General features: G+C 36.7%; 1 protein-coding gene across 1 annotated transcript in view; it reads right to left on the bottom strand.

Annotated features, from left to right (window-relative positions):
* DYNC2H1 (dynein cytoplasmic 2 heavy chain 1) overlaps window positions 1-13,762 on the bottom strand; it is a 191,783-nt gene that overhangs the window by 152,965 nt on the left and 25,056 nt on the right. The window contains exons 14-22 of the mRNA XM_063305843.1: window positions 13,592-13,732; window positions 13,407-13,505; window positions 12,112-12,251; window positions 11,737-11,965; window positions 9,491-9,618; window positions 5,918-6,033; window positions 4,395-4,522; window positions 3,120-3,269; window positions 486-691 (exon numbers count right to left, since the gene is read on the bottom strand). Coding sequence (XP_063161913.1) covers window positions 486-691; window positions 3,120-3,269; window positions 4,395-4,522; window positions 5,918-6,033; window positions 9,491-9,618; window positions 11,737-11,965; window positions 12,112-12,251; window positions 13,407-13,505; window positions 13,592-13,732 — 1,337 coding nt within the window. The remainder of the gene's footprint in view (window positions 1-485; window positions 692-3,119; window positions 3,270-4,394; window positions 4,523-5,917; window positions 6,034-9,490; window positions 9,619-11,736; window positions 11,966-12,111; window positions 12,252-13,406; window positions 13,506-13,591; window positions 13,733-13,762) is intronic.

Below are 13,762 nucleotides of genomic sequence, written 5' to 3' on the forward strand. Positions count from 1 at the left end.
AAATCTAAATTGGATGAGACCTTAGTACTTGGTGGGAGACCATCAGGAACTCTCAAACGTCCTGGAAAAAGGCAATGGCAAACCACTACTATATTGTCACTAAAATGACTACAAGCATGTGTCCAAGCTCAACTGGAAAATTTTACCCTTAATAATCCCTTTATCATTTTAAAATGTCAAGCTCTATTAATGAGGTAAATATAATCATGTATTAATTATATGTTCAAAACCACCCATTTTACCATTTTCACACCTATCCTTTTTACACAGAAAAATACCTTTTTCTTTACAGCTTTTACTTGAAAATTAAACTAAAGCGTATCATGCCATGTAAGTTTTGGGAAATCAGATAAGAAATTTAAAGCTGATGAAATTTTCATTTTATTATTTTTTCTAATAACCGGTACTTTGCTTTCAAAAACTGCATTACAAAAATATTCGTAACATGCTGATACTTGTGCATACTTATACAAAAATAAACATACATAAGTTTTTGCTTTATGTCCTCGAGTTCATCAAACTCAATTTTTTTTTCCTTTATGGTCTCAGCACTTTTCTGTAGCAAATCATGATGTCCTGTTTCAATGATGTCATCACTAGGTTTAAACTGGTCCCATCGAGCTTTAAATTTTTCCAGTTCCTGAAGGTAAGTATTAACACGGGATTTCACATTGCCTTTCATCACTTCGATCTGAAGACCAAAGGGTATGTAAAACAGGGAAAAAAAAGGATTATTACTTTTCTTAGTTTATTCTAGAAGCAGCTGTGTATTAACACAAATACTATAAAAAGTAATTATTAATACTGTTCCAACTGTTCTATTAATACTGTTCCAATAGTATGAAATACCTAATATTTCATACTATTAATTTGTACACCCTTGTTTCAAATTTGCAATGTTGTATTTCATAACTTCCCTTAAAAAGAGTGAAAGGAATCTTGAAACTGATACAACTGAAGATACAATCCAGGTCTTGCCATCACCACCTCAAAGTTGAGGCCTTACAGATTCAAACAAAACCCTTGAGGGCAGCTGTGGCCTTAGATTGGATTGCGCCCATGTGACCTCTCCCTTCCCATGGATCCTGTTGCTCTCCATGGTTTATGGAACAGCTGAGGGAGATGAAATGGAAGAGATGTCTAGTGCGCTACTGGAGGTCAACAAGGGATGAACTCGACCGAACACAGGTGAGACATGCTATTAAGGCCTACCTTGAAGCGTATCTGGAAGCTCTAGCTGGTGCAAAATGCAGAAGCACAGGCAGTTACCTGTACTTCTAGAAGGATACATGTTATACCTCTGCTCCATGAGCTGCATTCTTTACCAGTTTGCTTCCGGGTCCAATTCAAGGTGCTGGTTTTGACCTTTAAAGCCCAACATGGCATGTAGCCAGATTATCTGAGGGACTGCCTCTTCCTGATAACATCCACCTGTCCCATCAGGTCTGGCAGGAGAGGTATGCTGCAGGTGCCATCTGCTAAAGAATTCTGTCTGATGAGACCTAGGAGACAAGCCTTTTCTGCTACAGCACCTGCTCTTTGGAACATTATCCCCCCTGAGGTGAGGTTAGCCCCAACCCTTATAGCCTTCATCAGGCCTGGGCATCCCCTGACAGCATGGAACCCACTCAGCAGCTACATCACATGTAAAATTCTGATTTTGACCCTCTTGTGATCTTGGTTTTAATAATTCATTAAATTATTTTAATTGGTTTTATAGTATTTGTAAATTGTTGGTTTTGTTGTACACTGTCCAGAATCACTTTGTGTGAGATGGACAGCCATATAAATTTGATAGAATGAATCAATCAATCAATCAATGAATCAATGAGGATGACAAACCAGTATCTGAAAATATGTACATCATGTTAATACACGTTTCAGAAATGCCATCTATACTGCAGCTTCCTATAAATTCACATTTAATTGCAAATTTCATTTGGTGTTTTACACATAATGCATTTTCAATTCTTCTCAGACATCATGCCACTGAAAAATTGCAGTTCATGACTGTTTATATTTACTGATGAATTAAACACAGAGGGAAGCAATCAAATTCTATCCAAAATCTTGAAATAAAACAGCCAATTCAGAATGTATCGGAGTATTTCGAGTGTTCTGTATTCTGACAAACAAAATGTGAACATTTTTATGTTCCATGTTCCAAACAAACAAAAAAAAATGCTATATGAATTCTGCCATAGGAAACAATGGAGACTGGAAGCAAGGATCTGAATTCCTCATTTTTCATCCTAAGATATAGAAGTAGACTGGGAGCCACGCTAAATGCTACTACCACACAACCAATAGAAGAACTGGTCAAGTAATTGATTTTAAAAAATAAAACTTCATACCAGATAATGGCAACAACAGTCAAGCATGCTTTTTGCAAACTGCTCTGCCAAAACACAAAACTGATCCTCCCAAAAAAGCAAAACAATGGATTCACTTCAACACAGGATATGAACAAATGCAAAAATATACTTCATTGGCTATAATTTAGTTTCTTCCTACTGCATAATAATAGTGACTTTTGCATCTTCAACCTGCCTTCAAAGAAAGCAATTCTCAACAGACTAAGCACACATTTGTATTGCTTTTTGCCTGAAAACAGAAACAAAACAAACACAGAACCCACCTAGGGACAGAACCACATTACAACTTACTCTATGTGTCCCATAGAAAAGGATATAAAACTGATATAAATTATCTTCCAGATCAGTAGTATCTTTTTCTGAGTTAAAAAATGTTTCATAATTTCTGAACTTGTGTTTAATTAATTTTATTTCTTCTCTGCCACTAAAAAAGAAGCTTTGCTTCTGGCTCTGTTGCCTACTGCACTCCCCAAACCTTTACAGCTCAGAGGAATTTGTTTAAAAAGCAATTGCAGGACATCAAAAAACTCAAAACATGGAATAAAATGCCATTTGGTTTCAAAAATTCTGAACAACCCTCCAGAATACTGGGCATTTTGTTCTAAGTACTGAATGCTCAAAATACCTGTTCTGAGCTCAGACTTGTTTGCAAAACTTTGCAATCTCTACATCTTCTACATTAATTCCATTAAAATTAAAAAAGGTAATCCTGAAGAAAATATATTTGGAACGATTCTCAGTTACCTGTTCATTAATCATCAGTTGATGACTCTCCATCATTAACTCAAATTTATCCCATGTAGCTCTTAAGCTGCCAATTGTTTCAATGCCCCCACCAGCCACAGTTCGGAGAAGCTTGTTTTTATTTTCTGCTTCTTGGAAAAGGAGAAAGACCTAAGCAAGGAGATTTGATATGTGTATAAAGTTATTCATTCATTCAAATAAATGACTTGGTCAATAAATGAATTAACATTATCTTTTATAGTTATGCAGTGTTTAGAGTGGAAAAGATGCTTCAGAACACATGTAGATGTGTACATAGCATTTGGCAATCCCTCAAACACTTGTTTTCTTGGGATTGTGCTGAAGCTGCAGAGGGAAGTCAGATATTCCTAGGTACTCTAAGGAGCTGCTGACAGTTGATACATAAACGCCCCATGCCCTCAAAATACAACTTTTCCTTTGAAGCCAAAGTGCCTCATGGCCCAATTATTTATTTGTAATAAAAGTATTTTTGATATCAAAAAAGAAGTATTTGGGTAAAAAGTAATAGAATGCAAAGCATTCAAAAGAGGTGCTTCAACCAAGCACATTTGTGCAAATTAAGCACTCCTCATAGAAGTATTTATATGAGTGCATCCTTTGGAAGGCTTCAAAGACTGTCTGCATGGGCAAGTGCATGGCAGTCATGCATGGGCATATACAGCTTGGATTGCATGTTAGATTGAGTATTTTCATAGAAGCCAGAGGTGACATATATTAATTAGTTAAGGTGACATAGCAGGAAAAGTTAAAGATGCCTCAAGTTGAGTCTGATTGCTGTTAACAATGTGTACATATCAAGTGGGGGAAGGGTTGCCAACACTGTAGAGATGATTTGTCATTGCCTTGTCCTGAAATATTATTAAATTGCCTACAGTCCTGGAATTCTCTGATGGTCTCCCTTCCAAGGATTAATCAGGCTAATCAGTGGGTGGCTATAATAAATTTAAAATAATAATAACAACAACCACCCCGCTTAACAAACAGGCCCAAAGAAGATCAGTGAAGTGCTACCTTCCGTTTAGACACACAGAAGGAAAGCAATCTATCTAATGTGTAAGAATTAGATACATTCCAATGTAATCTTGAATATGTAATAATTATTCTGATATGGAAAATTAAGGCAATAATGAAACTCAAGAAAGACTATGAAGAAATAATTAACATTTTAGATAATATTCATATTAAAATTGTGACTCTGGAAACATTTAGGGATCAAATTTCAGTTCATTTCTTGATAGTACAGAAAAACATTACCTCTTCTTTTTTTTCTTTTAAGTTTTTGTATTTTAAACTATCTTCTGTTATTTCTTCCACTGTCTGAGGCCTCATTACTAAGGCATTCATAGCATCATTGAGAAATGAAGAAATATCATGCAGATGACCTACATAAACATTAAGAGAAAACACAGTTGATCCAATGATGATGATGATGATCATATCATCACCATCATATCATCATCTCTATGGACCCATTTGTAACCAGGCTCCCATAAAATATTTAGGATTACTGCTCCCATGTTCCCGCAGGCATTTGGGCCAGGATGATAGGTAAGCTCTTTTGGTTAGTGTGTTCAGTCATTATCTTCTAACTGATAGTAAAATTGAATGATTCTAGATCTCTGGCATGTATTATACTAATTGTTTCCAGTTGTTATTTTTTTTACTAATCATATTGTTTAGTTGTTCTTTATTTTAATTTTCTGTTCCTCATCAAGAGGTACCATTCTAAGATGGGTGGCCATATCAATTGTTAAATAAACAAACAAACAAATAAAGTTTCTTTGGGGGGGGGGAAATCTCATAGTTAAATGTTTTAGACTGAATTATCAGCCAATGAGGACACAAAACAAGTGTAGAGGCAGAAAATAATATCTGCCTGTCTTTAACTCAGCCCCTACCACAAAGGAAAGCGATACAGACAACAAAGTAAAGCAATATAAACAACAAACAACAATAAATGGGAACTGTAGCATTTCCCTTACAATCATTTGGCTTCTGAGAGGATACTCCAGTGGTTACGGGATTTGAGGGATTACTCTCTGTTAGGGCATGGGGGGAAGGGGGATCCAAGCAGTTTCCAATGCCAAAAAGCTTATTTATATTTATTTACTTTTATTTATCTCCTGCACATTCCTGATTCTGACTAACCTAACCTAAACAGAGCAGTAAGGTTAGAAATTATGCCAATCCTTTCCTCCCATTCATTGTAAATGAAAATGACAAGGAAGAAAACCACAGAAAATAGCTGAATAAAATGAATAAGCTAAATTGCCTCCATCTGCCAGAACAAGGTGAAAATAATTTTCCCTCTTCCCCTGGACTCCTTCCTACAGGCTTAACAAGTTTTCATTTAGGGTTACAACTACACAAAAAGACTAGCTTTCACTAAAATATTAGCTACAGTAAAATCTAACACAATTTATTTGGTGAATTAAAATTTCAAAATATTTAGTCTCATTGAAATTAATAGTAATTTTGAAGCTGCAAATTTAAGTATTGCTTCTTAGATATAAGACTATGATTAGAAGCTACTGCTGCTACAGTAACAATTTACAAGAGAGGAAAAAATAGGATACAAATGTATACTTATTTTTAAACCCTTTCTATGCATTTTATGTGATTTGTAAAACTATTTATTTAATATACTTAAGTGTCATAAATTCACAGCATTTCAAGTAATTTAAATAATATTCTAAACAAAATAATAAATGTTCATTAAGAAAAAAGCAGAAATAAATTATCACTATCTTCTAAATAGTTTTTGTTCTGAGCATTACCTTGTATAGATTTTCTCAAAGACATCACTAGAACATCATACAACTTCTGGATAAGATCATCAATCACAGACTTCACAGGATTGCAGTTCACTATGATGCAATCTACTTTCACAATGCTTCAAGGATTAGAACAAATTAATTATATTTCATATTATTATATAGCATTTAAAATAAACCCTAAATTGTAAAAATTTGAAGTATTATACATCAATCTCATTTATCACTGTGCATAATAAACAAATGTAGACACACACGAACTCATCCGTACATGCACACAAAATAGCCTTATAATTTAATCAGTTTTACGTATTTAGATTTTTTTTTTGTATTTCACTTTTTGCATTTCAAGTGTTTAATAGTCCAATTCATTTTCTTTACACTTATTAATCTTCCAGGAAATGTTTATTTATTTATTTTTAATTTGAGCCTTTAACCACTTACAAAAATTGTGTAAAATGCTGGTCAGTAACCTTAATAAATATACTGTTCATTGGCCTGGTTCAGAATAACATCAAATCATAACTGTTTGTTATAGCCAAGCTTCCCCAAGACAAGCCTCAGGCTAATTCAAATTACCTTCCTTCTTCTCCAGCTCAGTGCATAAAACGTAATGACTAAATATTTTCCCACTGCTTCTGCAGAAAGTCCTTCATATTCAAATTGATTTGATAATTTGGTTTACACCTAACCAGAGTTAAGATCAACCATATTTTCCCTTTTTCTGATATAATGAGATATTTTATTTATTTATTTATTTACTATCCTGCCTTTATTATTTTTATAAATAACTCAAGGCAGTGAACATCGCTAATGCTCCTTTCTCCTCCAAGAGTCCCAAATTTGGGGTCAGGGGCTCCATGCAGACTAATTTCAATCCCCACTTTATCTTTTTTTTCCCCCTGAGTAGCTGGGCATAATTACAAATGAAACACTGGGGGCAGCACATTACTATTTTTATTTTTTAAGTGTACCTATAAAGTCTGTGTAATCCAAGGGCTTTCTGCAAAATAAAGGTGACTCTGAAGGCTGGTGATTTGCTTATAGCTTATAGATCTGTCTATATTCCAGTAACTCTTATTTTCTATTTTGGACTTCCACAGATGATGAACAAGTCTATCTAATCTGTTAACATTTCACACATCATAAAAATGCTTCCCCTGGCTGCTAGGACTCAAATATGTTTTAATTAATAAAGACTGAGGATATGGACAAGATTCTTGGCTATACAAGACCCACCAGATGTTCCATGAGTTCTGTACCTTCAAAAACACAATATTGGAGTAGATGGTCTTCAATACAATAATCTTACTCTTCACTTTTATTTATAGAATTATTGAAGCTGTATATAAAAGTAAGGTAAAGGTTCCCGTTTAGTCATGTCAGACACTAGGGGGCGGTGCTCATCTCTGTTTCATGGCCGAAGAGCCAGCGTTGTCCGAAGACACCTCCACGGTCATGCGACCAGCATGACAGTCATGGAATGCTGTTACCTTCCCGCTGAAGCGGTACCTATTTATCTACTCGCATTTGCATGCTTTTAAATTGCTAGGTTGGCAAGAGCTGAGGGGAGTGCGGGAAGGTCACAGCACTCACTCTGTCACGCGGCACTCAGGTCTCGAACTGCTGAACTTGCAACCTTCCGGTCGACGAGCCTGGCATCTTAACCACTGAGCCACCATGCCCCCTCATAAATTCTTTCAAGAGTGTGTGCAGTGACAGCCATGGAATTAACGGAATAGCCCAAGGTCATTTCAGCTTCATCAAAGCAACAAACTTTTTCAGATAAAAATAAGGAAGGAGTTCGTACGTAATACTGAACATTTTGAGAGGAAAGGGAAAAACAAGTTAACTTGAGAAGAAAACCTTTGAAATTCCACTAAAAGTTGTTGTTATTATTTATTATTACTAGATATTTTTATCCTGCTTTTATAGACATAAATACTCCTGCCTCCTATTTTCCCCATAACAACAACCCTGTGAGGTGGGTTGGGCTGAGAGAGGGATCGGCGCAAAGTCACCCAGCCGGCTTTCATGCTTCTAAAGGAGGTCTAGAAGTTACAGTCTTCTGGTATCTAGGCCAGCATCTCAACCACTACATCGTAATGTATAAAGCAAGTTTACGATATCAGTCCTGACACAAAAGCATGTTTTGGAAGTAACACCTGTTGGGAACACCTTAAGCAGTTGTGCCTTTTCCCAGGATCAAGCCTCCAGAGCTACCACACAATCCCAAGAACAGATGCATTTGGTTTTAAGTGCTCCTTGTGTACCCCAAATCACATTTTGTCCTTTGAAGACAGATCTCTGTAAAGCTCTGTTCATGTATGCATAACATGGAGACCGTAGTAAAACTGGGGAAATGGAAGAAGCTGGTGTAAACTGTTAGGAGTTTGCCATAAGAATGAAATAACTGGGTACCAGGAATCTTGGTGCCCAGGGTTTATAAGCAGGAAGTAGGAAAAAAGAAAGAAATGTAAAGGCAAATGAGGAGAAATAGGGAAATTGGATCAAAAGGTAAGGGGCTTCTAAAGAAACCAACTGGACCCTGCTGGGAAACTGGATTTGGGACCTTTCCAAAGGGAGGGGGAAGTAACCCTGAAGAGACAAGAAGAAGAAACAAATCACATTTTGCATTATACATTGGGGAAAAAAATATAAAAGATGTCATGGTTGCAAAAGCAAGTACAGAGACCTAGGGGCAAGGAAAACATGCAGACTGCAAAGCAAGGAGCAGACTTGTCTGCTTAATGCAGACAGGCTTAATCCCAAGAGACCAATCCTGGGAGAAATGGCAAAGGAAAATAAAAGGAAGTGGTTCACTTAGGAAAGCAACCTGAGAAATAATGGATTGGGGTTTGGGTCAACATGTGGAAAGTTCGAGAGCAATCAAGCAGAGCCAAGAGGGGAAGGGAAACTGCTATGTGAAGTTTTGCAAGATAACTAAGGTTGTTGAATTGTGTGATTATGTTTGGCTTTAAAATGTACTGGTTTCTTCAACTGTATTGTAACTATATATGTTGAAATTGAATAAAGTTCTTAATATAAAAAAACTGTACTGGGTTTTAAAAAGAGTCTGCCTGTCTGCTGCGTGATAGAAAGAGAGAGAGAGAATGTATTCTCCAAGCCAACCTCTCAGGACTGGGAAGAGGGTTTCATTCCCACTGAATTCAACACCACTGTTGTATAAAGTCATGTTTGTGTTTATGTATCTGTATAAATCTGGTTGTAGAGCTCTATGATTACTGTTTTAATGCAAACAGTAAAACAAGCTGTTATTAACTATCATCCTGAGTTCAAGCAACCAGGTAAAGCTATGTGGTCTGTTCTTAATAGAAGTATCTTATTGGGTCAGGGAGGAAGGAAATGCCCCAGAACCCCTGCAAATGGGATAGTTAGTAGCAGACTTGGTCAAAGAAGTTTGGAGGGAAATTACAAAAGAAATAGCTGGAACCCAATGGCGGAGATTTGCCCTTTACAGAAATTTTTCCAACTCAGGACTAACCACTGTATTTTAAAAAAATATATCAGCTACCCAAAAAGGCCTATGTTTGTAACTCTTTTACTATACAATACCTCGGAAGACGTTCCACTTCTTTTCCTTTCACTTTTAAGGCTTTGAAATTTTTCTCCCAGTCCTGTTCTTTGAAAAGATGATTCTCCACCAAAGTTTCCATATTGACTTGTCCAATTATCACCCATTCCTTCAACATGGAGGAAGGAATTCAATTTTTTATTAAAAAGGTACATTATTTATCTCAGTATGTGTGTGTATGTTTGTGTAGATGGAGGGAGGGAGGGAGGGACAGATCCTGACCATTTAGATTCATAAACAGAAAAAGAAAAATGCCTCAAATCCATTTTAAAAAGTTGATGCTTGCTTACATTAACCCAATAATTTTGGCTTGAAAGTTTAGGCCTGCACCTATTCGTCACTGCTTACATCATTCACTACTACAGGTAGTCCTCACCAATGGCAGTGGTGACCAGGGACTCCACCAAAAAGTGACACAGTCGTAAGGCACATCAAATGATTGCGCCCACTTACAGCAGCAGTACCAGCATGCCCAGTTGCTGTTCTTAGGCAAATCCCATGTGGTCGCAGCCTCCCGCACCCACATGATCACCATTTGTGACCCCCTGCTGGCTTTCCCAGCACACTGTGATGGCCACAACTAGAGGACCTGTTGTAAGTACCCCTCATTCAGCACTGTCCTAACTTCAAATGGTCACTGAATGAGTGTACGTTAAGTGAGGACTACCTGTAATTAAGAGAACTCATGTTGGAATAGGGGAGAGTCTATATATCATAGGAATCAGATCCATGAAGCCATTTCTCAGGATATAAACGGGATCTGCAGGATTCAGAAAGTCTTGATATACTTTAAAAATTTTCAGATAGAGTGTGCATCCAGGAGGACTCTTTGGGATCTCTAACAAGAGCAACTTGTCTATTTGGTTCAACTTAGGGCACATGATGACCTTTTGGAAACATGGAGGGCCCACTGTGGATGTTTTTCCTTCAAACGTACAGATAGGCACTAATGCAACAGAAAGAGAAATTATGGATGTAGTATACACCTGGTTCTTAGAGTCCATTTACATATTTCATGGATGCTGTAACCTAGTGCTTCCCAACCTTAGCAATTTTAAGATGTGTGGGCTTCAATTCCCAGAATTCCCCAGCCAGCCATGCTGGCTAGGGATTTCTGGGAGAAGTCCACACATCTTAAAGTTGCTAAGGTTGAGAAACACTTCTGTAACCTATACAGAATACTGTAGCCGATTTCCGATACTTTCGAAACATTTTTCAGATTAGTAACTTTAAATAGGTTGACTATGGTCTACAAGCACATGTCTCTCTAGGATTCTCCCAGCTGCTTCTTTTGTAGCTGGCCTTTCCTGGAATGTCCATGCTCCCCCAATTTAGTTTGTAATTATTCCCCAGCTGCAGCTCAGGCAAACTACTCCAGAAAATATACTTGGTAAAATTCTAATGTACACGCACCTATGTTCAAACTTACTATAAGTACCTGGAACCAATAGCTGAAGACTTCCATTCTTGCACTATTTGAGCAAACTACTCTTGGTTAGTAGTGTATGGTTTGTAATATTGTTTTGTACGTTTACCTAAGTAAACGTACAAAACGATATTAAAAACAGTAAGTGTACCTAAGTAAACTTAACTCTAAGTAACCTTACAAAACAATATTATCAATTATTCCTTTAATATTTGAGTCTGTATGTCTGTAGCTCAAAATGCCAAAAGTAGAATAAGAATTATCATTAGGGCCATATAATAATGCTTGGGATTTGATTCCAAAAAACTACTTCAGGGCATGTGAAAGCATGAATGCAGCACCCATTTGTGATTTCCAGCAGAATGGCAGCAGTCACGCAATCCCAGAAATAGACATAATTCCTTTAATGAGCTGCCAACCCCGGTGCCGGGTTCACACTCCTAGGCGTTGCAAAACAGCTCTTCTAAACTCAATCTGAAGCATTGTGCTAAGTGTTCCTGCAGCCACAGGATGCATGCCTCTGATCACATGGTAAATATTACCTTAGAGATATAGTCAATCTGAACTATTTTATAAATATCCCAAAGGCATGTCTGTCTTTCACACTTTATGTGTTTTATGGAAACTATTGGTATATCACCAAGCTGTGACACAGGAAACAAATGATTGACCAGCGCAGTGTGGAGAGACTGCCAGTGCTTGACATAAAGTATAACAGACAAAGTAATATAAGGAATATCGAAGCACTTCTAAAATGCCTGTCCTAAAAAAGTTTTTGAACAAAAGCAAACATTTACAAACCTTAAACTGATCTATAACTTCTGCCAATCTTCGGAACAAGTCTTCTGCTTTACTAAATGTGGTCAGAAATCCACTTGCGTTTCTTTCAGTCATGACAGAAAAAATGCACTCTTCATCTGTCTCACTTACTCCCTTAAATTGGTTAGGAATAGAAATGAATCTCTTCATCTCTCTGTAATACCTTGCTCGTACTTCTTCAAAAGGTGGTTTGAATTGCAATCTTCCTTGTCTGAAAAATGTTTTTAAAATGTTATTAATTACTATATCAAGAACCCAGTCCTCCAATCACATGCCTTGGAGTGCCCTGGTTACAGTTAAAATATATAGAAAAACATGCATTTTTCATTAGTTTTATCAACTACAAGAACATCTTACTTGTACGTTAAATCAATGTTTATTTCTGGCAGATTTTCATTGAGTGCCTCCAAGCCCATCTGATACTGATGCTCCAGAGCTTTGTACAGTTGGTGGTTCCAATGAAGTCTCCATGCTTTCATGTCATTTGAAAGGAAACCCTATAATTTGATAGTATTCAGGTTTTAAAAAATCGTAATTCATCATGGAAAATGTACAGGGACACTATGTAGGGACTCCTTTCAAGAAAATATTATTTAGGCAACTCAGAGAACTGTATAGCTATGGAATATCTCACAACATGGCAAATAACTAATTCAACAAAAATTCAGATCAATAATTCTCAATTAAATCAGATCAATCCAATTTCTTGCAGGAACAGAACAGATTAGCATACCCTTAAGTAATGGTCAACAAAGCATTCCAGCATGAATGTAGACTTTTCCCAGTGTTAAAGTTCATTAAGATCATTACTGGGTTATTGTAATGGCATGTGGGAATGACCTTGGGAGACGAGGGAAGAGCGGCAACCAGGGCAACAGTCAGATAAGAGGCAGCTTAGCCCACAGCAGGAATGTGGGCATGACAGACGTCTCAGAAGGGACCCTTCCTAGTTTCTTGGGCTGTAAAGGTGATGGGGAAGAAATGTACTTTCAGACTTGCAAGATTCCCTTAACGTAACTTTAAAATAAAGTAGAATTAGTTCATCTGGGTGTGCTTCTTGTCCAGACTACCTCACAAAGCTAACAGTTATATGCTTCATGTATTCCATTCCTTCAAAACTTTGTTCTGGATGATTTGATTTCAATGTAGATGTAACTAAGTTTCAATTTTTACATTGCCAAATACTTCCTTATGAGTTACAATAACTATGCTCTGATGCGTTTCCAGGCAATATTATATAGTACACAGCTGCATTTATTCTACTACAGAATACTGCTGGCTAGGAAAATACAGAAATTTGTGATTAAGTGATTAAAAGTTGTTACCAACAAATTCCTTTGGCATGCAAAATTATAACATATGCTTCTATTTCATCCTTTACTTTGTCAGCTATCCTGCCATTAAGAATTAGAAGAAATATTATCTTGACTCAGTCAAGTCAGTGAATTATACAGACAGCAGCATTTTCTGCTATGAACCTAGATAATTCCATGATTTACCTAAGATTTCATGTGTTTTCCTGAGTTATTTGATGAAGTGATAATTCTGTAATAAGTATTTTGCCACAAATGTTTTGTAAGATTAGCCTTACATAATAGAACTTGGTTTCCCATCCTATTTCACTTAATATTTAAATAGCAATAAATTCATGCCTGTGACTCAAGGTTGGAGAATCCTCCCCGAAGCTCCTGTAAGCCATCTTTCCAACGCTGCTGTTGACGAAGCAGATCAATGTTCATCATGCCAACAACCTATCAAAAAGAATTACAAGTATGCCAAACTTGGTTACTGAAATGAAAATTAAAAAAATGAAACAGGTTGAGATGATCAAACATACCTTTTCTACGAAACTAGTATGCCATTTTCTCAACTTTCTGTTTTCTGTGGCAAGCCGTTCTGCTGCACTTTGGAGTTTCTTGATATAAATTTCTAGTTCTTTAGGATTGTCCCATGTTATTTGTCCTTCTGCTTTTGAGTGCTGCCAAACAAATCATTTAAGTAAGTAAAT

This window comes from Candoia aspera, chromosome 5, assembly GCF_035149785.1.
Source record: "Candoia aspera isolate rCanAsp1 chromosome 5, rCanAsp1.hap2, whole genome shotgun sequence".
Lineage (NCBI taxonomy): Eukaryota > Metazoa > Chordata > Lepidosauria > Squamata > Boidae > Candoia > Candoia aspera.